General features: G+C 39.0%; 3 protein-coding genes across 6 annotated transcripts; 2 read left to right on the plus strand and 1 right to left on the minus strand.

Moving 5' to 3' along the window:
• Positions 1 to 2,188: 2,188 nt before the first annotated feature.
• On the minus strand, positions 2,189 to 4,026 carry LOC121316814 (onchocystatin-like). Its single transcript, XM_041252033.1, has 5 exons — positions 3,790 to 4,026; positions 3,592 to 3,699; positions 2,819 to 3,070; positions 2,625 to 2,732; positions 2,189 to 2,347 (listed from the first exon to the last, which is right to left on the minus strand). The coding sequence occupies exons 1-5, from the start codon at positions 3,988 to 3,990 to the stop codon at positions 2,258 to 2,260; spliced, it is 759 nt and encodes a 252-aa protein (XP_041107967.1). The 5' UTR covers positions 3,991 to 4,026; the 3' UTR covers positions 2,189 to 2,257.
• Positions 4,027 to 7,744: 3,718 nt separating this feature from the next.
• On the plus strand, positions 7,745 to 12,329 carry LOC121316815 (cystatin-like). Of its 2 annotated transcripts, XR_005950455.1 has the most exons (5): positions 7,745 to 7,953; positions 8,752 to 8,972; positions 9,238 to 9,303; positions 9,663 to 9,818; positions 11,698 to 12,329. XR_005950455.1 is itself a non-coding variant. In XM_041252034.1 (4 exons), the coding sequence occupies exons 1-4, from the start codon at positions 7,923 to 7,925 to the stop codon at positions 9,750 to 9,752; spliced, it is 408 nt and encodes a 135-aa protein (XP_041107968.1). In that variant the 5' UTR covers positions 7,745 to 7,922; the 3' UTR covers positions 9,753 to 11,077. The 2 variants fall into 2 exon arrangements, 1 of the variants encoding a protein (XP_041107968.1); XM_041252034.1 differs by lacking the exon at positions 11,698 to 12,329 and having other exon boundaries at positions 9,663 to 11,077.
• A 448-nt stretch (positions 12,330 to 12,777) lies between these two features.
• LOC121316816 (protein transport protein Sec23A) lies at positions 12,778 to 23,753 on the plus strand. 3 transcript variants are annotated; one of them, XM_041252037.1, is made up of 20 exons: positions 12,778 to 12,946; positions 15,814 to 16,069; positions 16,526 to 16,583; positions 16,707 to 16,793; positions 17,460 to 17,696; positions 17,809 to 17,891; positions 18,896 to 19,040; positions 19,273 to 19,431; positions 19,541 to 19,656; positions 19,769 to 19,892; positions 20,034 to 20,114; positions 20,456 to 20,545; positions 20,902 to 21,008; positions 21,287 to 21,440; positions 21,562 to 21,639; positions 21,900 to 22,061; positions 22,262 to 22,348; positions 22,498 to 22,653; positions 22,901 to 22,966; positions 23,221 to 23,753. In XM_041252037.1, the coding sequence occupies exons 2-20, from the start codon at positions 15,849 to 15,851 to the stop codon at positions 23,308 to 23,310; spliced, it is 2,301 nt and encodes a 766-aa protein (XP_041107971.1). In that variant the 5' UTR covers positions 12,778 to 12,946; positions 15,814 to 15,848; the 3' UTR covers positions 23,311 to 23,753. The 3 variants fall into 3 exon arrangements, with proteins under 3 accessions (XP_041107971.1, XP_041107969.1, XP_041107970.1); XM_041252035.1 differs by having other exon boundaries at positions 12,779 to 12,946; positions 15,834 to 16,069; XM_041252036.1 differs by lacking the exon at positions 12,778 to 12,946 and adding an exon at positions 15,390 to 15,488 and having other exon boundaries at positions 15,834 to 16,069.
• The last annotated feature ends 2,860 nt before the right edge of the window (positions 23,754 to 26,613 follow it).

Genomic DNA, 26,613 nt, shown 5'->3' on the forward strand with positions numbered 1-26,613 from the left:
AGCCAACTGCAGTGTGTTTGTGTGTGTGTGTGACTGTGTGTGTGTGTGTCTGTGTCTTCAGGGGTAAACAAAATGCACAAATGAGCTTGTGTAAGGAAACTAATTTCATGTCTGTATATGAGTTCCCATAATGCTAATTGCTAAGGGTAAGTTTAGTTTACTGATTCCTATATTTGAAAGTTACACACACACACACACATATAGCTTAAATGTTATTAGATGCAACAATGTAGCAATTCATTATAAGCAGAAATCAGGTAGTAATTAATTAGCTCATTGTCTAGGGTGCGTACGGTGATGGTCTGCCGTCGGGAGAGGATTCAGGTAGCTTTTCTCACTCGCACTCCCTAGTGCCTGTCTTGTAAATCTTACCTGAACATGCGCGTGTGTGTGAAGCTGAACTTTGAGAACTCTGCTTACTACACTCTGTTTCCCTAACCATATCTAAACACTATCAGTTTCATGATGTGAGTTACAGTGTTGTTCTACACTAGGTAAAATGTACCCCACTGTATCATTTCTTCTTTCCTCTGAATTGGAAAACCTCATCCCACCTTGCAGCAGTGCTTTGAGCACAATGTTCTCAAGGGTGCTGACAGTGTTTGTTTAACCTTCGTTGACCTTACGCTTGCATCGTATTTGCATACAGCACTGACTGCATTCTGCCACGAGGAACAAGCCATTGTACTACAGTACTGGGCATGTTAACAGGTGTTTGTGAAATAGCAACGCTGAAAACATCAAGACCAACGCATCAGTTATTGTAGAATGGCACAGTGGCAGAGCAAAGCTCTGCTCTTTAGAAATTGGCAGGGATGGGGTTAACTTCCCCTACCTGCCTGGGTTTATTATGTTCAGGTGGCTGGGGTTGATTAGTTGATTAGGTTGATTAACGATCAATCAGCGCCCAGCCACCTGATATAAAAGGAGGCCTCTGCTTCTCATTTGGGGAGAGGGAGCTGAGGAAGCAGGTTGGTTTTTTTTGGGTTGTTTGGAGAGCTTGAATCCAGTGAAGGCATTGCCCAGCCTGGAGATTGTTATTTTTGTAAATTTTGCTTTTTGTCTTTCTTTGTGTTTAAATTGTTTTGTTTTGGCCCTTGTGCCCTTTCATTTTGTGTTTATTTATAATAAAATAGTTATTTTTTTGAACTGCAGTCTGTCTCTGGGCCTCTATCCACTCGCCAGCCTGCCACAGGCACATTGATTGATTATTTCTGTGGTTGAATCTGCTCGTGTACAACCTCATGGAAAGGCCTATGTGAGGGGTCTCAACTATGACTTGCCTAGTAAAGTAACAGCCATGTGGAGTGTGGGGTCAAGCGATGGGGAACTTGTGGGTTCAAAGTGGTATTGCACTAAGTTACTGCAATCCTCTCTGTGCTGCACTAACCCCCACTATAGTAGTTTGGTAACATCAGCTGCTTAGTTTCACTGAGTGAATAAGGAGGGTTCGCTTGACACTGGGAACAGGACATCTGTTGATCTTCAATCAGTACTTGGGTTATATTGCTGGGGTGACATTGAAGTTGGGGAACAAAACCTAATGGGACACTCCTAAACTTAAAAAAAAGCCAGCATTTTTTGCAATCAAGGGAACTGAGGCGATATTATGATGTCCCCACAATACAAGTAAACCATTATTTTAAATAGATATTTATTAAACATTCATATTTGCAGGGGAAACAAACCGCACACAGATGACGTTATGGTGTCCTCCCACAAAATAAATACTGTATGAAGTTGGAAAAACTTGAGTAATAAATAACAGGTTCTCGTTGCTCATCTCTTCATAAAAGTGTCTGGTTCATGTGTTCAGACCTACTGCCCTAAATAAGTCAATGACCACTTTAGCATGGCAGTTATGGAGAGGCCTAGGGGAGAGCTTTTTATGCTTAATCCAACAGATCACGTGTATAATGTGTGGTCTATATCTGAGCAGGTGGCACTATCAAGTATTACACAAACCCTAACCCCTGTGACTTTTACTAGAGCATTATATGCATATAATGGTGACATACACTATTCATGGTGCTTCACTTGAATTTGTTGTTTCTGCTGGTTATATAGCAGTCAAGCCTGGTTTTGTTGGTGTAATTTGAGAGTGCAACAAGAACGTCCAAAAGTTTGTGGACTTTCTCTTGATTTATGCTTCGACACGACTTTGAAATAACACAAACAGTTATTGTACTTTGAGTAGTTATTTATTTTTATTGTTTAACATATGGAGGGCATAAGTGTTGAGATTGGTTCTCATCTATTATCCCTGGCTGGGTTTGCAGCTGCTGTCTAAGAGCTGGGTTTTATCAAGCCAGGGAACCTCCAGGACTACGAAGTGACAAGTGAATCTCTGAAACAAAAACAACAGTATTATTTCTGTAAAGTTCATAAAAAATACAACTACACCGTTATAAAGTGCTTAATTGATTTAAAAAAATAAATAAATAAAAATAACACAGCTGTTATTGTACATCTAATGTGGATACCTGAAAATAAATTATACATACACAACCACAAGTAATTACAAGAGCTTAGCCATATTTGTAATACACATGTACTTGCATTCCAAATTCACAACCATGTGTATAATTGCTGTGTTATTGCAGTGACATGAAAGTGGTCTTTACCTTGCCACTGGTGTTTAAAGCACAAGACTGCACATCATTGCTTTCTCCTTTCTTGCACTGCGTGAGTCCTATCTCAACATCCAAGATGTACTTAATTCCAGCAACCACCTGTTGAGTAATACATTATGTAAATGTATGTTGTGTACTGAGCTAAAACATTTTTTTAAAAAGCACAAAATGCATTCAGCGCTTACCTGTGTTTGAGCCGACAGAACTTTGATCAGCTTGCTGGCGTTCTCATCAGTGGATTGTTTGTTGTATTCAATCACAGCAGACCTGGCTGCACTCTGCACATCTTTTCTGTTTGGAGAAACCTCTTCAACACCCCCAACAACCTCTCCTGAGGCTTTCAAGACAGCAACGGGGGCGAGTTTGCAGCTGCTTTCCAAGAGCTGGGTTACACTACGCCAGGGAACATCCAGGACTACGAAGTGACACATGAATTTCTGAAACACAATGTTAGAACATACTCTTTGTTTGAAAATATCCAGAAATGGCACCAGATTGGAACTTATGAAACCATTTTGAATATATTTTTACATGTCCTGATAACTTAGGCGCTTATCATTATAGCTGACTTTAGAAAGATATGTGAACAATGGATCTAAAATCTTACAACTCTCACCCAGGCATCAGGGAGCAGCATTTCTGTATGTGGGTTCTGTTGTGTACTCCAGAGCAGCCTGGAGCGCCAATCAATTTAAACCTGTTTATAAGTTACCAATAACATGACCCTTGATCAATAATATTTTTGTTACTTTTTTTTTTTTTTTAAGATCATTTTGAATATTCAGAGATTAATGATACTGGTGTTTTGTAAGAAACAATTGACCTCAACATGATGTTTGCTTAAAGCACAAGACTTAGCACATCTTGTAAAAAACATGTACTTGCATTGCAAATTCACAGCCAGCTGTATAATTCCTGAGTTATTACAGTGGAATAAATTGGAATAAAAATGGTCTACCTTGTCACTGGTGTTTAAAGCACAAGACTGCACGTCATTGCTTTCTCCTTTCTTGCACTGCGTGAGTCCCATCTCAACATCCAAGACGTATTTCATTCCAGCAACCACCTGTAGGGAGACAGCAATGAGTATCTATGTGTATAGTGAGCTAGAAAAATACTTGCAAGAATAGTTCAAAGAATATTGTGCTTACTGTACCTGTATTTGAGCTGACAGAACTTTGATCATCTTGCTGGCGTACTCATCGGTGGATTCCTTGTTATATTCAGCAACAGCAAAGCTGGCTGCCTGCTGCACACCCCGGCTGCTTGGAGAAGCATCCTCAAAACCCCCAGCTAGTTCAGCTGAAGCTGTACAGACTGTGAGGGCGAGAAGCACACAATGCCACCAGCAAGCCATGGTCACTCTTTAGCCTGGGCTCAGAGAATGAAATGAAGTGGGCTGGCTGGATTTTTATAGTCTGTGTATGACAATGTAATCTCCAACTTGTGCAAACATGAATGTTAGTCTAAGACTAAGTCATATAGTTCAAATATATAAGATAAGATATGAGAAATATGAATTTGCTCAGCAGGCTCTTGTGTAATACACCACATTTTTTAATAATCAAATGTTAATCAAAAAGGTACACAGTAGTTATTCCTTAATGGGATAAGGGTGGCTCTTGGGCACACAAGCAGAAGTGTCTGGGGAGAAGTGAACCTTCAAACAGTGAACAAGGGTCCTACATGCGGTCAAGGGTAGAGGCAGATATGGGTATGCAGTTAGCCCTGGTCACAGTTGGGATTTACTGTTCCTTTATTGATAATCTTAGACCAAACTAGCCTTCACTTAAATGTAATAAAGGATTCCTATTTATATTATCATACAAAGGTAAAAAGTCAGAAATGGGCTGTGAGTATAACCATTCTTCATTCATCAGAGGAGATTATAACTGACTTAGGAAAACACATCAAACAGATTTAAGAATTGTGATTTAAGAAACATGAATTAATCATTCATTTGGAGAATTATTGCAAGTTAATAAGTCAACTTGTATTAGTGATCAGGTTCATTTTTTGGTATTGATGGCAATTTGTATGTAATATAGCTTTTTTTGTGAATGAAAAGCTGCCTTTCAATACTTAGTATTTCCTATATATCAAATGTAGTTTGAGTTTATATAGAACACTGTATTGGGTGCCGTACGATGTATAGGAAGTTGATATCCATCCCAATAGTGGCTATTTTGCATGGGTGAAAATCAGCTTGAATCTTTCACAGCACCCTGTACTTTATGTTTTATAATATATTGTTTAAAAAGAATAATTAAACAGTATAGCTTTTTTAAAATGTGATGTCATTTCTATCTGATACAAACTATCTGATATAAAGAAGTAAAAGGTGGCTGTATCACATCACTATTAGTTACAGCTATGGCCAAAAGTTAGAATGTTGCGTACTCATGCAAGTACTTCAAATTGATTGCTAAATAGAGTGCGGCAAACACAAAGCACTTGCTTTTGTTGATTAAAAAAAAAAAAAAAAAGTCCATGCATATTGTATTGAAAATAAGGTTCCCAACTTTCCGTTGTTTGAAAGCCGGACATCCTGGAAAAAAGATTTTGCTATGAACTGTTTGAGTTATTTAATCTTATGTTGATCAATTTGTATTTATTTATTTATTTTTTAAACAAAATAATCTTCAAACTGGTTTCCTTCTCCGGTTTACAGTGTGAACATGGCTTGCTTGTGGCACAGTCTCTGTGTGCTTCTGTCTGTCGCTGTCTTGACAGCCTCAGAAAAGCTTGTTAGGGGTCCTGTAGATATTTCTCCAAACAGACAAGCTGTGCAGAGGGCAGCCAGGTCTGCTGTTGCTGAATACAAAAAACAGTCCACTGATCAGCTGTAGTAATGATAAAAAAAACTTGATAGTTGGAGTTGTTTGAAGTAGAAGTTCATTATTAAGATAAGTTGTCACCTTAAAAAAACTTAAAGGTGCCATTGACTGTTAGCTAGCGTTTGGTAATATGGATCAAATTGGGAAAATTCTTAATCCACCGAAGTTGGGTGAAATTAAGTTTCTGTACCTTTAAGGAAGACAAGGTTAAATGTCCCCCCCCACCCCCTCCCCAATAAACAGGGTTCACTTTCATGAAAAACAGGGAATCGTTTGTTCTGTTTTATGACCACAACTAAGCAAGGTGAGTTGGTGCATATCTTTTCTTCCCAATATAATGTAAAGGTGTTTGAAACTTGACTCTGTGAACAGTATAGGAGGCTTTAATATCAGCATCTAGAAAATTTGAGGTTCATGTATAATGTTAACAAAAGCACCAATAAATGAGTCAAAACAAAAAAGATTCTATAGTTTTAGGGTGATTTAGATGAAACATGATTTGCAAAGTGGTTGTTTAAGAAATAATTTTGAATGCTTTTTATGCTTTGATTTTAAAATGGACTCCAGTTAGAACCAAGTGTTTTTTTTTTATTTATATATATTTTTTTTTAGTACTTTATAATTTAGTTTCTTTATACTGTATTAGTGCTGTTCATGTATGAGTTCAATAATGAAACTCATAAGCAAGACCAGAATAGTTTAAATGCAAGATTAAACATTTGGACCACATACATGAATTGATTAAACCAAAGTGATTAACTGGTTCTACTACTGCAAGAAATGTATTATTCAGTTATTCAAGTAAGCTCTCCACATGTGACAGTCATTGGTGTTGACTGGGCTAATTTACCATTCCAGGTGAACTGTGTGAAGAAACAGCTGATTGTGTGGATTGCTGCTTTAAATTAATTCAGCCCAATCAACACCAGTGACCCTCGCCTGTGGAGAGCTTATCAGATCCATTGTGCCCTGCAGCACTTGGCTGTTACAGCCACACACATTACAAACTATTATGTGTGTACCAGTTACATTTGTAATTGTTTTTTATCCTCATATAAAGCAATTCAGACAGTCATACTGTTTTGAAACAAAGTTTCAACCACTTGTGTAACAATTTTGATGGTGATATGACCCTCAACAGGCTTTGTTGTTACGTGGGTTTATATCTGGGATGGCCAAGCACTCAGTTAAATTGTAAGGTGAGGGAAATAAGATACTGTGATACAAGCAGGATTGTTCTTTAGGCTGAAAAATATCAACTACAGGAGCCATGTTCTTCACATGGGTCACTATCTTAATAATGGATACTGTACCATCCGTCATGGAATACCATGGATTTAAACATATGGAGGTACCAGTGGCATTTCCAAGGGACACTATGGGTTATCCAAAGGGACGCAAGGGCCCCAGACAACAAAAAAACTGGGTGATTCAGTCTTTTGGATTACTGCCTATATCATTGTCCCATCTCACTCCATGGCTATAGAGTAAGGGATTAACATAAGGTACAGATCCCTGTGAAGAAAACCAACTTACTGCAAAAAAAATTCAATTCATGTGGTGACTCTGTCACTGTGCTTTTTTTTTTTTCATGGGCGAACTATGACTAGAGGTATGTAACAGACAGTATGTGGTTAGAAAATTATAACATGTGGTCGTGATATGATGCAATGAATTGTCAAGAGCGCCCTTAAATGTTGTTTTATTTAAATGTTTGAGTGATTTTTTGAAAAGTCCAGTTACTGTGTCAATTTACATTTTGCCTTGGGTGTCACAACCACCCCAGGATGTGAATTAAACAGGTAACCTGGCATCCTGTATACATGTCTGTGCAAAGGAAGCAGAAATGGCACCCTTTTTATTAGCATACTTTTTTGCTGCGCCGATGACCCCGATATTAACGTTAGAATTTATTTTAACAGGTGTTTTCCGTATGTAATGTATATCGCGTGTTTTTGCCAGCTACATGCTCTGATTCCAGCATAAGCCCACTCTCACTGATGCGTTTGATTTGGCAGTGCTGCTTACACCGACTTTTGGATAACATTTATGTATTTTGATAAATAGGGACTTTTTTGTTAAATCTATGAAAATACTCGATTTGCATTAAATCCGGGAAAAAAAAACACCGTTAAAACATTGATACTTTTTAACTTGTCGCCCCCATGCATGGAAGCCGCCATTACGGTTCTGTTCAGTGCAGTTTCACTGACACTCGACTAGAGTAATCAACGACTCATTTGAAAGGTAAGAACTTGGACTAATTAGCTGTCATTGATGTATCATTTAAAATGTTCTATCCTGTGAAGCGTTTTTTTTATTTATTTTTAAAAAAAAATTTAAACTATCCCCCTTATTCAGTCGCGCACCCTGCTGTTGAGCAGCAATTCACACGAATACAAACAACTGTTTGTTCACTTGTGCTTGGAATGGTGAATTAGCCTAGTTACCAATGCCCTCCCCTGTGGAGAGCTTATATCCCGGTAGGTAACCGTAGTACTTTGGTATGATAATAGTGAAAGATATATATAAAATGAATAGACTGCTTTTACTTCCTAGGCTACATTGTAATTGTTGTATGCTTGTGATGTTGTTCAGTTAGTTAAGGCTACACCCCACCCTTAGGCAGACAATGAGGATTTTTTTTAAAGGTGCAGAGTCTGCTATGGGCGGTTGTTACTGGTGGTAAAAATGAGTGAAACATGCAATACAAAGTGAGTTTTGAAACAATTAAGCCTGGAACCTGTAGGTTTGAATACTGACCTTGCAGCACAGCAGGGGGAGCCAACCCTGGTCCTGGAGAGCCATGATTAAGGGTTCCCTATAAAACTTGCTGGATTGAGGACCAGTACAGAGTCGCAGTGCTGAAAATTGTCTGCATTCAATACAGACCCATGTTTGGTAATGCATTTGCATGTTGGATTGAAGCAAATGACATGTAATGCATTTGGAATACATTTCAGTATTGAAATATTCTGTATTTAATATATATATTCTGGCCTACTGTAAAAATGTAGCACTCTGTGTGGTTCAGACTTTGTACTTTGTGTTGCCATCTGCAGTTCAAAAAAACACTCCGATGCATGAGCTGCATGGTGTGAAGATGCGTGTGGATGAGTACATCCAGTTTGGAATTTCATAACGTATGCCGTGGGGGTGCGATTTAGTAGCCTGGTACAATTCTGTGCAGTGTCACTTTTTTTTTTTTTTTTCTTTGGTAAGCTCTGTCCTTCCTCTATATATACGGCTGCCCTGTGGTCTGTCTTGATTTCATTCTACAGGCTACACAGTGAACATGGCATGCTGTTGGCGCACACTCGGGTTGCTGCTCTGCATCGCTGTCTTGGCAGTCGACACTCAGATGCCTGGGGGTCTTCAAGATGTTTCTACAGACAGAGAGGATGTGCAGAGGGCAGCCAGGTTTGCTGTTGCTGAATACAACAAAGGATCCAATCATCCATATTCCAGCAAGATGATCCGGATTGTTTCAGCCCAAGCACAGGTGTGATGTCTCATTGTCTTCCATGGGTGTTTTCTTTCTTTCTTTCTTTCTTTCTTTCTTTCTTTCTTTCTTTCTTTCCTCTCTCCAAAGATGGTAAATTTGCATTGACTGATTTCTTTAACTGATTGCTAATTTGTTTGTACCCTGAAGGCAGTGTTAAGCCAAAATAAGTAGTTTGTTTAACCAATAGTTTTTTTTGTTTGTTTTTTTTTAATGAGTTGTAGGGTTTCCTTCCCTTATCTATTCAGTTTGCATGTTTCAACAGGTGGTTGCTGGAATGAAATATTACCTGCATATTGAGATGGAACGCACACATGGCTGTCATAATGAGGTAAAAGCTTCCTCCGATTATAACAGGGATAATAAATTGAAGTGGACAGATGACTCTAACGGCTGCAAACTACAGTTGTTTTTTTTTTTTTTTAATGTCTAACTTTTTTAAACAATTTAATCTATTTTTCAACAGTTTAGTTAAGGGTTTTGAAATGAAGTAAAGTTTAAATGAACGACCTTCCGTATGGGGCAATTTCAATGTACTGGAGTTCAGCATTTTAAGACTTAATAGATTTTGTTTTCACTTTAAGTTAAAGATGCTGTATAGTGTCACTCTAGATAATGTTGTATTCCCTCCACCATTTGTACAGCCTGTAATACAAGAACTTGACGTGTTCATTTTACTGTACTTTTCAGGAATTCTCATGCAAATTTGTGGTCTTGGAGGTTCTCTGGAAAGACATAACGGAGCTCCTGGATACGAAGTGCAAGAACAGCCTGTCGTAAAACAAAACCTGGGAGGGGAAGAACTTCAGCAGTGCTTAAATAACCAGCAGTGTATTTTGTTATCTGGTCGGTGTCATTGCAGGAGTTTAAAACTTACTGTATAAAGTTTTTCTGCCCCCTTTAAAGTTTTGACTTGTTAAAAGCATTAGGGTTCTGATTTATAAAGGAAATGGTAACCTCCACTATCCATGAGAACTACTGTGGTAACATAGCAGTACAGTTCTAGGTGTCTGTTCTCTGATACTAACTTGAGTCGCCCACGAGATGTTTCCCCTTCATTGTGAATGGTGACCTCTGGATAGCATCATTCAATGACAAGCACATGTTTTATGTTTAAAACTTAAACAATGTACTGTAAAGTGTGACCCATAAAGAAATTATCACCATATTTGTAGTTAACTTCATTAAAACATTATGGGATAATGCACAAAAGATAAGAATTCATTTTGTTAGCTGTGTGTTCGACCTCTTGTGTGAAGTATGTCACAACTCGTGCATGCCACACTTGTATCCTCTAACTCTACTCTTGGCCTGTGACTCCTCCCTCTCCTCTGTCCTAATTCTCTTTGACCTCTCTGCAGTTTGACACAGTCAACCTCTATTCTCCTTTCCTCCCTCGCTGCTGACCTGGGACACTGGCACTGCTCTTGCCTGGTTCTCCTTCTGCCACTTGGATTGCATGTACTGGATACCCTGGCATAGCTTGCCCTCTGCCTCTTGATCTTCTTTGACAGATGTCCCTCAAGGCTCATTCCTGTTTTCTCTCTACACCTGCTCTCTGGATCTCCACATCTCCCATGGCTTCATCATGCTGATAATGCCCAGATATTTTTCTCTTTTTTTTTTTTTTTTTCCCCCTCCAACTCAGACATTTCCTCCCATGTCTCTACCTGCTGCTTGACCATCTTCTCCTGGATGCACTTTTACCTTAAATTCAACCTCTCCAAATCATATTTTTCTTCCCTGCCCCTTCCTCCCCTTCTATCTCTGTTTCTCTGGAATCCACCAAGAACCACAGTGTCTCACTGTCACAGATGGCTGCAGTGGGTAACATCACACCTGAAACCAGGAAATAAACAACAGAGGTGGAGTTTGGCGAAGCTGAGCGATTGGTCTCGATCCGCATTTAGTAATAAACAAGACAGAAAATAAAAGGTTGTAAGACAAACAAGACACAGGACACGGCACTCGTCGCCAAAAAGAAAAGACACAAAATGGACTATTCAGACAAAACACGGTGAGCTTCTATTATCTATTACAATTGCCTCCATCTCCACTCACCCAGCGTGAGTGAAAACATGCTGCTTTTATGCAGCTGTTCTGAGACTTGATTGCTAAGCAATCATTCAATTGGAATCACAGTACAACTGCACATGAATTAATAAAGTGCAATTCCCCATGCTCACGTATTATTACTTTTTACTTGCATGTGAACTGCTGTGCAATACTCGTGCCTAAATACAAATATACATTTTAAACACTTGTGTTACACAGACCTGTTTATATCCTGTGTACCCATGACTATACACCAACAGTAACACACAACACGTTACATACAACTCAAAATACTCACAGGGGTGGGCAACATTGCCACACCTACTCAATTCCTTCCTTTCGTTTCAGCACATCTCGACTCTGGCACGCTACTGTCACTTCTTCCTCAGCAACATATGCAGAATTCGTTCCTTCCTCATCGACAACTCCACACAGCTCCTAGTTCAGGCCCTAGTACTATTCCACCTTGACTACTGCAACTCCTTCCTGACTGACCCTGCCTCTGCTATCCATCCACTCCAGCTCATCCAAAACCCTGCTGTCTGCCTTGTCTTTTCCCTTCCTCTTCTTTTCCCATGCTGCTCTGCTCTATATTGATGCTCACATCAAATTCAAAACTTTTGTACTTGTCTATTGCTATCTTGACTTTTCTTCTCCTTCCTATCTCCAGACAATCATTTCTCCTTACACCCCCTCTGCTGCTCTGCCACCGGCAGACTATCTGCACCCCTCCGCTCCCCCGCATCCAGAGCCAGCTCCTTTTCCACCCTTGCTCCTCAGCGGTGGAACGACCTACCTACGGATATCAGGACTGCTCAGTCCTTGACCACCTTCTGGCTCCTCCTCAAGTCACACCTGTTCAGACAGCACCTGTAAACCTCATAACTCTTGATTATACTGGACTATGTGGCACCCAATTGTACCAGTACAATTTGTACTCATACTGAACTGCTACACACCTTGCCATATTCTATGACTGCTCTTAATTATGACTATTCACTGTATCTTGTACTTGATTTTACTCTTACAGGTATCTGTATTTACGTGTTTGGTAACTGCTCTTATTTGAAATTGTTCTTATCCATTTATCGTACTTGCGGTGTGCTCTTAACAGGCTTTACTCATATAAGCAAATGTTTGTACTATAAACTAACTGCTGTTGGTCGAACCTGCTCTTAAATGTAATTATTTACTGTATTCTTTGCTCTTATTTGAATCTGTGATCGTATTGTCTGCTGCTTTTATTGTACTTTATAACTGCTCTGAACTGTAATGTGGTATTTTGTAAGGTGATACTTTGTATTGTGGTATTTTGTAATAACTGTAGTAGCTCTGGATAAGGGCATCTGCTAAGTAATAAATAATAATAATCCTCCAGCTGCTGCATCAGTATATATGTTTGGTTCACAGGATGGATGGTAAGATGGCTTCAAGGATCATTTCAGAATCCATAATTCCACTCCTCAGAATACACAATACTAATTTGTACTGAAAAAAAAAAAAAAGATTTTAATTTTTTTTTAAAGGAGTTAATATTTAATAAAATAAAACAATACCATTTACTATCGCACCGTACACACGCAAAATTGATGCACAATATCAGGGTTTAAAAAAAAAACCCAAAACCTGCCAGATGAAACTGCAGATTTAGCTCCGACTCTCACAGACGTGGCATTCTACTATTGACAGTGACGTGCAGAATGACGTACACCAATGGCGTTTGCGCAGAAACTGGATTCTAACAAAATTGTAGAAACAAGCCCCTCCCAGGATACAGCAAGGAACCGGCTATCCGGGCTCTCCGTCATTCATTTATCAGTATTATTTTCTGTGTCTCCGTCTAAGTTTTGGCTTTAAAGAAAAACAAACACCAACACTACGGTCCACCGGGGCTCGTTTCTTAATTCGATTAATTTAAGGTAGGTACATTTTATAACAGGTCTCTGCTTGATCGGCCCAGCCTGCGATTGGCTTCGGTAATTCATGGCCTTTATGGGGAGGGGTGTGAGGGTAAGTACTCTGTTCTTTGAGAGACTGCAATTGCTGATCTATAGTTCATTTTCTGGTTACCTACAGTAACTTTATAGCCTGTCACCGAAAACAATTTTGTGTTAATAATCTGGTCATGGACTGCCGGCCGTATTCACAGCAAAGTAGCTACGGAACTGACATTTCCAATGTAGGCGTCTTCATCTTTGGGGGATGGGGAGGTGAGTAACTCGCGAACAGGTGAAATCTCACTACTTTTTTAAAAATAGGTTTTAGCTCTTATCCACAGAAGTGAAGAGCTGTGTATTCCTAGTTTATTCCGACGTACATACATATGTTAGGTATACGCTAACAATCGCCCCATTGATGGTACAATTTACAGTAGTGCATATTTCTATTTTCAATGGACACTTTCAGGAACTTGCCAGTGTTTAAATACATACTTTGCTTCCAAAAACGTAAACAATTTTCTCCATCTTGACAAACCTTGAAACGCATAGCTAACACTTATGCAACGGTTAAATATACTGCTGCCACGTCATTATTTTTTAAACCTTTGGTCCCGTGGTCAGGACTAGCACTTAAACTAACATCACTTCTGTCGAACTGTGGATCTGTATAAAAACGTCATCTTTTGTCACTATCCCACAGCTGTTTGTTCAGAGTTTCAGCCTTAAAGCATTTGGTGTGTTGGGGACATGATGATTTTTAAACGCTACTCTTATTAATAGTAAAAAAAAAAAAAAACATTTCTGCAGTGACAGCTATAGCTAAATGGCTTTGCAAGGGTGGTGTAGCAAATAAACACTGTACTACAGTTTTGTTTTTTGCAATAGCAATAACGATGCTCTTTAGAACAGGCATCACAAAGCCGTGAAGAGAATAATGCTGAATTTAGATTTAACTGGTGTGGGCAACATGATTCCCGCATTGGGAAAGCAGTCCAGGAAACCAGGATACACTTTTTGCATGTTTGACAGTGTAAACACTCCCAGATAGATATGGTGTTGCAAGGCCATTACTGTGGGAAGACTGTTTGTTTAATATGAGGTGGCTGTGCTAAGCCGTGCTGGCTGTGCTTGATATTCTGATATCAACGTATTCAGTGAATGAAAGTCTACATGTAATTAAAGTAAATTCACATTTGTCAGTGTTGCAAAAGGCAAGACAGGGCCATGTGACTAAAATAAGCAAACTCAAGAGAACTCGGTGCAAAACCCAGGAAAAAGTGCCAGCAGCAAAGTATTACAGAAATAATGGTTTTGAGCAGGGCTCTCTGAACCCGGTCCTTGAGAACCCCTGTGTCTTCTGGTTTTTGTTCCAGCTGAGCACTCAGTTACTTAACTGAACCCTGTTGAACTAATAATTTGCTTAATTAGACCTTTTTAATTGTTTTCAGATCTTTAAAACAGTTGAGATTTCAAGTTAACTGGACAATTATGTAAATGACTTGAACTCTGCAACTTTTTAGGGGCTGAAAACAATTCAGAAGGTATAATTTAAGAAAATGATTAGATCAGTTAAAGGTTTAGTTAAGTAGGAGAATTGGAATGAAAACCAGAAGACACAGGTTTGGAAAGCCCTGGCTTTGAGTTTAAACATTAAACAGTAGCTAACAGACAATAGGAATTAATCCACTGTTGCATTACAAGATCATATGAGGAAATCCTCAAAGCATATGTTGTGGTGTTTAACCCAATTTTAAACATATTTTGCTTATCCATTGAACTTCTCAAACTCCTGGCACCTGTTGGTTTCAATAATATACCTGCAAGGGAAGTTCTGAAACCCAGGACAGGTGCAGGATTAGGGGAAGTTTCTTGCCTTGCATTTGGTCTGTATTAATGAGATGTGTTCTATGTTTTTACTGTATTGTCTCATAGGGCATGGATTTCTGTACCGTGTATAATAATAAACTTTGAATCAACTTGGGTAACCTATTTTATTAACATAGAGCAGACTGTTTTTAAAATAGCTGTGTTTGTTTTTGGAACTCTCTGTCCGGAGGTACACCTGTGAGGTAGTCAATGTTTCCTGGACAAAAATACTTAAATTGACGTAGGAAACACAATGCAGGTATTGCCTCAAGCATAATGGCACATAATGAATGCAAAATGTGCGTTGAAAACCGTCACCACTATGACAGCAGTGAGATTCAGGTGAGCTTTGTGCTAGTCAAGCTCAGAATCTAGGTGTGTCAACCTTCAGGGACGCACAAGTGCGTTTGTAAGTCTAAAAATATCCATGTCTCACACGTATCACATTCTGAAAGTTGCAGGACGGGTCACAGTCTGGCATAGTAAGTGTTTGTATATCCTGTTACATGGGATTGGTCCAGTGCCTTGCCCAAACTGTTAAGTTGCGCCCCATGCGCAGAAGTGGGTCAGATTATAGTATACCACTGTTGAGTGAGGATAATACTGTTTGAGGTGCTTGATATCGTTCAGGGAAAAGTATTTGTTGCTAGTACTGGTATGTATATTTAATAATAATAATAAAGATCACTAACTTATTGGTGTAATTTTCTTGAAATAAAACTATTTCAAATTGTCACAAAGGTGAACTGAAAGGTCACATATGTTAATAACTAATCATTAGAGTCAACTAGTACTAGTTCTTGTTGTGGTTTTGTTTTGTTAAATAATAAATATGGAATGCAGTCTTGATGGAAGCAAGTTTTTTGTCTTTTCAAGTGTACACACCCCACCAGGAAGACTGCTTCTGGTTCATTAAAAATGCACAGATTTATAGTGAATACAAACATGACTGTGAATTTATACAAAGAAATCCTTTATAGAAAGCGCTCTCGCTCTGCAGCTCCTTTGAGGTTCCATGGCGACGTACCAGGAGTTTATCCAGCAGAACGAGGACAGGGATGGTGTGCGCTTCAGCTGGAACGTGTGGCCCTCTAGTCGACTGGAGGCCACCAGGATGGTGGTGCCCCTCTCCTGCCTTTTCACACCCATGAAGGAGCGTCCAGACCTCCCTCCAGTCCAGTATGAGCCTGTGCTTTGCAGCAGACCCACCTGCAAGGCAGTCCTCAACCCACTCTGGTATGGCATGCTTTTATTTCCAGCTACTAAAGAATCTTATATAGATCAAAGTCAACACATGCATTAAAACCTGTGTAAAATAAATTTAACTTAACTGTGTACACACACACAGAGTTGGTACATGTTGTGATTTTGTACTACTATAATAATACCTTTTACCAAGACATCACAAGGTTGTAAATATTGCGATCTGTAACCATAAGTACTTAACCCTGTAAATAAGATTAATTTCATGTACTGTATCTAGCAGAGTATAGTAGAACTTCAATAGTAAGGTGAGATAGGCTATATAAGGTTATTGGCGTTAAGTTCCCTTGAAGTGACAGACAGTTCTGTGTAAGTAGCCTTTCCCTAAACAGGTATGCATAGTTAGGATACCTTGTCTCTATGATCTAGTGTACAACAACATCTTGCCCTAATCAATTGCTAAATTGCTGTTCTTTCTGTTCCTTGCAGCCAAGTTGACTACAGAGCCAAATTATGGGCGTGTAACTTTTGTTTCCAGAGAAATCCGGTGAGTGTTGGTTTAAAATGTGTAGTTTGTAATCTTAAACCAGGCATTTTTTTTCTTATGGCAATGTCTCTGCTGGTTTATGTTGTTACCCATTCTGTTTTGTAAATTGTTCCTTTTTTTCAGTTTCCCCCTGCATATGCTGGGATATCAGAAGGCAACCAGCCAGCAGAATTAATGCCACAGTTTTCTACCATTGAATACATTGTACAGGTAAATATAAAAATAAGTACCGATATATGTACACTACGGTGTTATTGCAACCCTTTCAGTCCTGAATTAATTTTTTTGAGCTGAAGAGTAAACTCCTTTATTGAGTATACATGAGAGCAGGACAACAGATGTTTTACATATATTGATACATTACCTTAGACTGGGACCTAGCAATCCCGTGAGGTTCCAAAGTGATTTCCGACACTAAGATAAGGCAGACCTTTTGTTAACTGGACTGAAAAGGGTTATAGATTGAATCAGAAGGGATACACTTTATAGGGCTGTTTTTGGTTTGAAATGAGCATTTATCCTGTTAGATCAGGGCTTCTCAAACTTGGTTCTGAAGGGCCCCTGTCTCAGCTAACTTGAAATATGCAACTGTTCAAGAGCTGAAAACAAGGAGAGCTGTCTAATTAAGCAAATTATTACTTCAATTAAGGGTCTAGTTAAGTAATTGAGAGCTTGGTTGGAATGAAAACCAGCAGCCACAGGGGGTCCCCAGGACTGAGTTTGAGAAGCCCTGTATTAGATCTTACAAATCCAGTGTGTATTTCAAACAGTTTGGATATAACTGGGTACATGTATCCCCAGCCATTAGCTACAGATAACAGATGGAACGAAAACTCCCCTGAATGTAAAGGTTTTTGCTTGTTTGTTGGTTTACAGCGTGGCCCCCAGACCCCTCTGATCTTCCTTTATGTTGTGGACATATGCTTGGAAGAGGAGGACCTTCAGGCTTTGAAGGAGTCCTTACAGATGTCTCTGAGTCTCTTGCCTCCCAATGCCCTGGTTGGCCTGATTACTTTTGGCAGAATGGTGCAGGTCCACGAGCTGAGCTGCGAGGGTATCTCCAAGAGCTATGTGTTCAGAGGAACGAAGGACCTGTCAGCAAAACAGATACAGGTTGGTACACAGACACTTGCCAGCAGCTCTTTACGCATAATGATAAATATGGCTGAGCAGGCATGCTAAATGACAGCTACTTTACATTTCTTTACATATATTTCTCTTTCAGGAAATGTTGGGTCTCACTAAACCAGCAGCACCAATTCAGCAAGGAAGACCCGCACAGCCTCAGGATCACTCCTTCTCCAGCAGGTACTTTGAATATTTAAAGGCATGCAAAGATAGTGTACTATAGTCCTGCATCGGGTCGGGTACCCGCGGGGCCCACGTGTGACATGCAAAAGCAGGTCGGGTTCGGGTCAGAATGTGAACTTTTTACAGTTTGCGTGTCCAAAAAAAAAAAAATTCAGGTCTGCATTTGAATCGCCAAAAATGTTTTCTGTTCTTTCAGCATACCCGTCTGTAACCCTTTCCCAAATAATGTAAAGGTTAATGTACTGGTATTTCCTGCACTAAAGCAGGAGACGATTAGGGAGGAGTCAGCTGACTAAGCAAAGTTGTTCTCACTTGTTTGATACGTCGCAAGATCCGTTTATCGCGTCTGCTTGGTGATATTAAAAACGTTTCTTTTATTATAAACAGGGTTTATAATATGTAGTGGATAATAATTTGAGAGGTAAATCAGAATTGTGAATTAGTTTGGAATCGTAGCGAATGAAAATAACGAACATGCTGCTGGATTCCTTGCTTGTAAAACCTGTCATTATGTTTTTGTAAACGACAGCCAGAAAACTAGTACGTCTCTCTGAAAGCACAGGTGTATCTCCCTTTCAACTGGTGGCATGAATGGAAGAGACAGGAAGTAGAGATAGTTAATATGTTTAGTTAATATGTTACAATATTATTATATATCTAGACCACTAGAGAAAGCTACCACGCTGTATAGCCTATTGTATAAACTCAATCTTTGGAGAATGGTAGAGATCACTACCAGGGGAAGGGCAAACACTGGGTCAGGTTGCAGGTCTTATTAAAGCGGGTCAGGTCGGGTTGTGGGTAAGAAGACGGTGTTGTAGCGGGTTGAGGGTTCGGCTCCGGTCCTATAGTAGCGGGTCTGGGTCATAAAAATCGGACCCGCGCAGGACTCTTGTGTACTGTAATAGCAGCTTTGCCAGCCTAGCAATTATTCCTTCTGTCTGCATTGTAAATTAGAGCAGCATTAATAATTTAATCAAATGTTTTTTTGAATGCTTCAGGTTTTTGCAGCCTGTGCATAAGATCGACATGAATTTGACAGACCTCCTTAGTGAGCTTCAGAGGGACCCCTGGCCTGTGCCACAGGGAAAACGGCCCTTGCGATCTACTGGCATTGCCTTGTCTATTGCTGTGGGCCTGCTTGAGGTAACTTTCTGCTTGCACACTTGCTGTACATGATTAGTGACCATTTCACACCACCAACCAAATATCCTGTTCCGGGACACATGGTAGTTAGCTGTGACTACTACACCTTTCAGTCAGTTAGTTCTGCTTTGGGAAAGATTGATTCGTTTTAGCTTGTAGATGGTTGGGATCGTCAAGTACATGCTGACGGCTATGATTCTGACAGTCTTTTCTATTGTGTTTTGTTATCCAGGGCACTCTGCCAAACACAGGAGCTCGTGTAATGCTCTTCACTGGTGGCCCTCCCACCCAAGGCCCTGGCATGGTGGTTGGAGATGAGCTGAAAACCCCGATCCGCTCATGGCACGACATTGAGAAGGATAATGCCAAACATCTGAAAAAGGCCACAAAGGTTTGCAACTTTATTTTGATATTCGTAATTTATTCTGGCTACTTAGTCTGTTTCTGACCTATAGTATTACTCTTTGTTTTTAATACTGTTTGTTTCTCTCTCTCTGTAGTACTATGAAGCTTTGGCCAGCCGTTCAGCAGTGAATGGTCACTGTATCGATATATATGCCTGTGCTTTGGATCAGACTGGGCTATTGGAGATGAAGTGCTGCTCCAATCTTACAGGGTTAGTTGCTTTCCTCGGTTGTTCAATTTCTTGATTCGTAACATTTACAGTAACAAAGCAAACAGTTGCATTGCCATAATGCTAAATTCTGTTTTATTAATCTTGGTTTTAGGGGTCACATTGTGATGGGTGATTCCTTCAACACATCCCTCTTCAAGCAGACATTCCAGAGGGTTTTCAGTAAAGACTACAATGGTGAATTCCGAATGGCTTTTGGAGGAGAATTGGAGGTTAAGGTAAGATGCTATATTTATATATTTTGTTAACAGCAACAGAAGGACAGTGTGTGGACAGAAAAATACCATCTGGAACACTTTAAGCTTTAATGAGTTCAAATAAATATTCTACGAACTAACTTATATTTTATTGCATTTCAGACTTCAAGGGAACTGAAGATTTCTGGAGCAATTGGTCCGTGTGTCTCTCTAAATGCAAAGGGGCCATGCGTGTCTGAAACCGTGAGTATTTAATGCATAGTCTCTTTCAAGAACCTAGTAGATGAATGGCCATAAAGCATTTATCTTTTGAGAAGTGTTATTGATCACTGATAAATATCACATGCAGTGCTCCCTTGTTATAAGGCAGCCCTTTTTAAAGTGATTTGCAGGCAGTATGTTCACAGCTCAAAACTGTCCCAGAATGCCAGTCCACTACTATTTGCATTTTAGTTCTAAGGCAAAATACAAGTAGCACAGTCCATGAACCACGGCTCCTGACTACAGTGTTATAAAGGGGGAGTATTTTGTCGTGCATGAAATGGATTTCTGTCTCTTATTTAGTATTGTTTTTTCTCTGTTAGGAACTGGGTTTGGGTGGCACGAGTCAGTGGAAGATCTGCGGCATCAATCAGTTCACGACACTGGGAATGTATTTTGAAGTTGTAAATCAGGTCAGTGTCTTTAGCTTTCTTGTCTACAGCAGTGAACTCTTCTATTTACTTATTTATTTATATATTTTTTTGATAAGCTATTCGAGAGTGTTGCAGGACTGAACTGTAAGCATGAAAAACATTTTGTATTACCCCTGCACCAGAAATGTTTGTATTCAACCCAGATTGATAAGGAAAACTGAAGATCTAGCAGAAGTGTGAAGCCTAAGGGTTAGGTGTGATCTTATATAGCGGTGAAAGAGATGGATCTAAATTTTTAAAAATGAAACATCGTAATAACATGTTGTGTTTTTATTTTTTTAACTGCAATTAAATGTCTCTTCATAACCAGCTGTTTTTTTTATTTTCTTGTTCAGCACAATGCACCAGTCCCACAAGGCAGCAGAGGAGCCATTCAGTTTATCACACAGTACCAGCATTCCAGCACACAGAAGAGAATCCGAGTTACTACAGTAGCTAGAAAGTAAGTTTCCATAATTGGCCTTGTATACCATAAAAAGATTTTGAGAACATCATTCACTGCCACGCAAGCAGCCTTAATAGATACTTTCTATCAAAACCCAATTACCGACAATAAGAAAACCTTATTTAAAAAGACTACACTGTGCCGTGTTGTGGTTTTGTTTGTAAATCAGGGTAAACCATCACTTTTTGGTTCATAATATGATCTTTTATGGCTGAGGTTAGCACTGGGGATTTAAGGTAAAACATGCCCTAAAGTGACTGCTTTCCTGCATCCAGCTGGGCAGATGCACAGTCCCAGATTCAGCATATTGAGGCTGCGTTTGATCAGGAGGCAGCAGCAGTGCTGATGGCACGCCTGGGAGTTTTCAGAGCAGAGTCTGAAGAGGGTCCTGATGTTCTTAGATGGCTCGACAGGCAGTTAATCAGACTGGTAAGGGCTCGTAGTCATATTTGTTTAACATATCTATTGGTTTTGTAAAGAATTTTAATTTTGTATGTTTTCACCGTAATCAAGGGGTGTTTTAATTTTACCTTTTCATTTCTGCGTTAAGTGTCAAAAGTTCGGACAGTTCCATAAAGATGACCCCAACTCCTTCAGGCTGTCGGAGTCCTTTTCCCTCTATCCACAGGTACAAACAAAGACGATGTTACGCTACGTTTTTCAATTTTAACAATGCTTGAAATTCCTAATAGATTCATATCTCTTCTTGCTGTAACATGGCTAAGACACCATATCATTATTTTTAAGTGATAAATTACTTCTTCATGCCAGATTCTTCATATAAGCCTTTTGAGCTTTTAATAAAACAATAATTTAACTAAATCCGCTAACTGGCAGTTGTGTTAGCTGGAAATGTTAGCTAATATGTTTTTCTCCTCAATTTTCTAGTTTATGTTCCACTTGCGGAGGTCCCCCTTCCTTCAGGTGTTCAATAACAGCCCTGATGAGTCTTCGTATTACCGGCATCACTTTGTGCGACAGGACCTGACTCAGTCACTGATCATGATCCAGCCTATCCTTTACTCCTACTCCTTCTACGGGCCACCTGAGGTGAGTGCAGGATCCTTCACAGTTTATCATTTCTTATGAACATTGCTGCTGCTCTTCTCTGGAAGATTGGAGCAGAGCCATTGTAAATTTGTGTTGGTAGGTGATGCATAGAAATAGGAAAAAAGAAATAATATGTATGCTAGAATATGCATGTTGGAAAATGAAAACATCTCACTATGTTATGATTTGATATCTTTCAGCCTGTGCTTCTAGACAGCAGCAGCATCCTACCAGACAGAATCCTTCTGATGGACACCTTCTTCCAGCTTGTCATCTACCATGGAGAGGTACGGATTCTGTACTCCTTTTAGAATCCTTTGTATTCGCAAGAACAGGTTCCCGCTTGGCCGGAATGTATGGTTAATCAGTAAAGTAACAGAATCTTAATTCAAAGGAAAGTTTGCAAATATATGTACATCTATTTTTTGGTAAACAGACTATTGCACAGTGGCGTAAAGCAGGCTACCAGGAGATGACAGAGTATGAAAACTTCAAGCAGCTGCTTCAAGCCCCACTGGATGACGCTCAGGAGATCCTTCAGACACGCTTTCCAATGCCTCGATACGTTGATACAGAACACGGTGGCAGCCAGGTATGCTTATAGAATATATGCTGGATGATTAGTTGAGACTCAAGACCTTTTTCACTGAAGTCCTGTGTCACACTTGAATACAGTAGGTTGTACTAATTTTGAATTCATATTTATTTGTCCAGTTTTTGGCTCTGATACAAAAATTGTTCTGAAAAATTCATATTCATAGTGAATCTACAGACCCACACATTCCTTAATTCACGCTGTTTTTCTTTGAACCGTATTTCTTTTGTTTTGTCTTTTACAGGCTCGATTCCTTCTTTCTAAAGTGAACCCGTCACAGACTCATAACAATCTGTACGCATGGGGACAGGTGAGTGATTGATTGATTAGATGCATGCCATGCTATATTGTAAATTCCTAGGGTAAAACAAAGGGTAATGCAATATGTGTCACAGGAAGATGAAGGGGCAGGGTACTTGCTTGTGTAGGTTTAGTTGCTGTAGTTGTAGGCTTACTAAAATAAAAAGGGAGGAGATCTGCTAGTACTGTGCCAAATTAGATCTGCAGGTTTGTGAAGTTTTTCAATTCTGTAAATCAAGTATTTTTTATTTTTTCTTCTTGCAGGAAACGGGAGCGCCTATCCTAACAGACGATGTCAGCTTGCAAGTGTTTATGGATCATTTGAAGAAACTGGCAGTATCCAGTGCATCGTGATTTTTATGAAATATAGAAGAATTTTGTCAACATTTCAAACCCTGAATATTGAATTGATTTTGTGTAGCCCACATGCACTGTGAAAGTATTTATTGTTCAGTGATACAATAGTTTGGATCGCCACTGCTGATCGGGGGGGAAACATCATTCCTCTGTGGAGTTTGAAAAGAGAAAATAATTATAATTAAGAAAAGGTTTTCCAGTTTTGAAATTGGCTTATTTAAGATAAGCTGACCACCTTTTTACATTCCTAATGCCTCTTTACATTACTTACATGCAGCTTTTTTTCCAAAAACATTTGATCAGAAATGTATTAAACAGCTGTTCTTGTTCAATTTAGATTGATAGTGATAACACTTTCTAAAACACCTTCAAATGTCACAAAGGACAGTTTACTAGCAGATGTGCTAAAGTTCAGCACACTCAGTAACCTTTTTAGTTTTTTAAACTGTACTGACTAAAGGAGGTAAATGCCAAGCAATATGTAATAACTTTAATACAATGATGTATTTAATGTAGTCTTCCAGTGTGCTTGCAAAATGTATTAATTTGTGTTGTCTGAAGGATTAGCTGTGCACAGTATGAAATGTACATGCATTATAAGCTGCATGGGAAATCTGGAATGCAAGGGTCTAATTTATTAATGTGTCCAAACATCATTTTATATAGGTAGAAAACCTATTCTTTTAGTATTGTTTCATTCCAAATGTAATGTATATCCATCTCACCTGTTCATACTGAAAACTTATTTTCTATATTTAACATAAAACATCATGTTTGCTTTACATTTTAACTGGAAATAAATGATTACATAGATGCAGTACATATGTGCATTACTTGTGAAGTATTGTTTAAAGATGTTATGATGCTAGTGAAATGTAACTAGCTTGTAAAGTGGTCTTACTGTAAAGGCAATGTGTTCTAGAGCAAATGTGCTGAAATATATACTTATGCTAATGTTTGACTGATGACTGATTTCTACATATCTCCGTGTTAAAAGCCTATTGGCCAAAGCCTCTATGTCCGGACTGGCTTTTTGCTATCACTATTCACTATGGGAACAGTCTTTTCATTTTGTATATTTCTGTAATCAGTAAGGTCTTAAATACCATATATAGTCACCAAAGTCTAAGTTTGGTATACAGTATATTCAATTCTTGCATTCTCTTTTTAGTATACACACTCTTCCATATAGTTTACTTGACCTAACTTTATATACTCCATCATATATCAACCACAACTAAATATACTATGCTTTCAGGTTACTGGTATTATGGAGGCAATTGAGCCATTGAATAAATATACATTTTAACGTCAATGGAATGCTACTAAACTGTATTATTAGATTTTGCTATGCTGAGGTGTCCCGTTTATTTCTCCTTCTCCTGAATTATATACTGCTCGGTCATCCCGAACTTCAGTTCACATAAAACAGACTTGTGAGGACACTTCAACAGGGATAGATTTGTTTTTTTAAATTATATTATGTACTTTTGATATCAAAAATACATTTTTTGGATATTAAAAAAAACGAGCATTAACTTAAAACTGCTTGCCATAGTTTTCAGTGTTTTGTATGGTCGGGCAATGTGTCGTGTAAATCTCGTTTCTCCACTAGATGGCAGAGTAGGTACAGCACACCAATCAGCATCGAACCAGCAACACAATACATCTGCGCTTGACCTCTGGGAGAAGGTTGTCGTTTCCAATATGGCTGCGCCCTTGCCGTGGTATGAGTGTGTTTGAACCACAAAGTCACGTTGAAGGGAAATCTTGCACTTCACTAGAACTATGATTTTAGTTTGATTCGCGTTCATTTAATGATACAAGAATGAATTTGAAGGATATTGTCAAATGGAACGTCCGAGTGTCACTGCTGTATGCAGTAGGAATTTGGACAATGCTGGGAACATACGGATATTTCCAGTTAGAGATGAAATGGAAGAAAAAGGAACAAAACGATGATCCTGCCAATGGTATTGTTTACTTTAGACCAATTACCCTTAAACAAGCAGTTTCTTGTTCTACACGAAGTAACGAGTCTGATTTAAAATGTGTATGTCCATGAGGATATTTGGACTGGGTGTTTAAGTTCCTATACGTCTATTTTTATAAAGCTATTAAAATATAGACAACAAATTATTGTATTCTTATTAATGAACTAATGTCAAATAGACAATTAATTGAATATGTTTATGGAAAAATGTGAATTGTGTGAATGTTTTGCATTCAATTGGGACATTTTTAGGCTTAATAATGTCAGTAATCCATTTTCTTTTCTATTTTTCTTATTTATCAGATGCACTGGCAAAAGATCTTAATGATGATTCCCTAGCTGAACCCAAGCCCAAAGAAGAGAAAGCAAAAGGGCTTCAGGTTCAATCAACAATTGCTTACAGGGAGAATTTTGTCCCGTATTCAGCCAGAATATACAGCTACCTGCAGTCCTTCTCCAGCAGTACTACTGAGGCAGCAACGGGAAGTAGCAGCAGCGATGATGAAAAATGAACTTATATCGCCCGAATTGAAAAAGACAAGAGCGTTAAATACTAGCGCAAAGCCTAAAATAGTGAACTGAAGTCAGCGTTTACACCTGCATTGTGCATAGCCCTTGGACACTTGCGCTGTAACATTTTGTGCATTGAAATAAGGGTTATATAAACAACTGTTTTGTATTTGTTTTTACAGTTTTATTGTTTTCTTGCCACAAGAAGCAAATCACATGAGGCAGTACAATGTATAATCTATCAATTGTTTAAACAAGGGAAACATTTACCAAGAGCGTTGTCTTGAATGTGAAACAAACAAAAAATGGAGACCGACATGGAGAGACAGATTTAATTGATTAGCTCGAAAAGGCTGGTCATGTCATAATGTTATTTCTTGCTGCATTTTCTTGCCAGGACCCCCTTGACATGAGATGTATATCTCAAGGGTTCTGTCCCGGCTAAATAAATAAAAACGTACATTAGAAATGTGGTTTCATAAACCATGATCAGTGCTTTTGGAGTACCGATCTAATGTTACCTTACATGCTAATTTGAGTCTGTTAAACTAGCCATAAAAGTTACTGGTAAACATCACCTGCATTATTTTAAGAGGAGACTGGTTAGAGGATAAATCATATTGATAATAAGGGTGGAAAAAGCAGGATGAAGGTGGCTGTACCACATGTAAGGCTGTGGCCCCTAGGTGTGACCTGAAAGGAAGTGGGTAATTGATGAGTCAATGACAATGGGGCTAAATGTGTGAGGCGATATACCATGCAGTATATAAAGTTTAGTGCAGTTAGTGGGCTTTTGG

Source organism: Polyodon spathula, chromosome 6 (genome assembly GCF_017654505.1).
Source record: "Polyodon spathula isolate WHYD16114869_AA chromosome 6, ASM1765450v1, whole genome shotgun sequence".
Lineage (NCBI taxonomy): Eukaryota > Metazoa > Chordata > Actinopteri > Acipenseriformes > Polyodontidae > Polyodon > Polyodon spathula.

Excerpts from the sequence above, each read along its gene's own strand:
- LOC121316814 (XM_041252033.1), bottom strand. The coding sequence starts at position 3,990 with ATGGCTTGCTGGTGGCATTGTGTGCTTCTCGCCCTCACAGTCTGTACA. Across the intron at positions 2,733-2,818 it reads TTCTGTCGGCTCAAACACAG|GTGGTTGCTGGAATTAAGTA; the intron begins GTAAGCGCTGAA and ends ATTACTCAACAG. Across the intron at positions 2,348-2,624 it reads CTTTAAACACCAGTGGCAAG|AGATTCACTTGTCACTTCGT; the intron begins GTAAAGACCACT and ends TTTTTGTTTCAG.
- LOC121316815 (XM_041252034.1), top strand. The coding sequence starts at position 7,923 with ATGCCCTCCCCTGTGGAGAGCTTATATCCCG. Across the intron at positions 7,954-8,751 it reads TGTGGAGAGCTTATATCCCG|GCTACACAGTGAACATGGCA; the intron begins GTAGGTAACCGT and ends TTCATTCTACAG. Across the intron at positions 9,304-9,662 it reads CACATGGCTGTCATAATGAG|GAATTCTCATGCAAATTTGT; the intron begins GTAAAAGCTTCC and ends TGTACTTTTCAG.
- LOC121316816 (XM_041252037.1), top strand. The coding sequence starts at position 15,849 with ATGGCGACGTACCAGGAGTTTATCCAGCAGAACGAGGACAGGGATGGT. Across the intron at positions 21,640-21,899 it reads CCTTTTCCCTCTATCCACAG|TTTATGTTCCACTTGCGGAG; the intron begins GTACAAACAAAG and ends TCAATTTTCTAG. Across the intron at positions 22,349-22,497 it reads TTGTCATCTACCATGGAGAG|ACTATTGCACAGTGGCGTAA; the intron begins GTACGGATTCTG and ends TTTGGTAAACAG.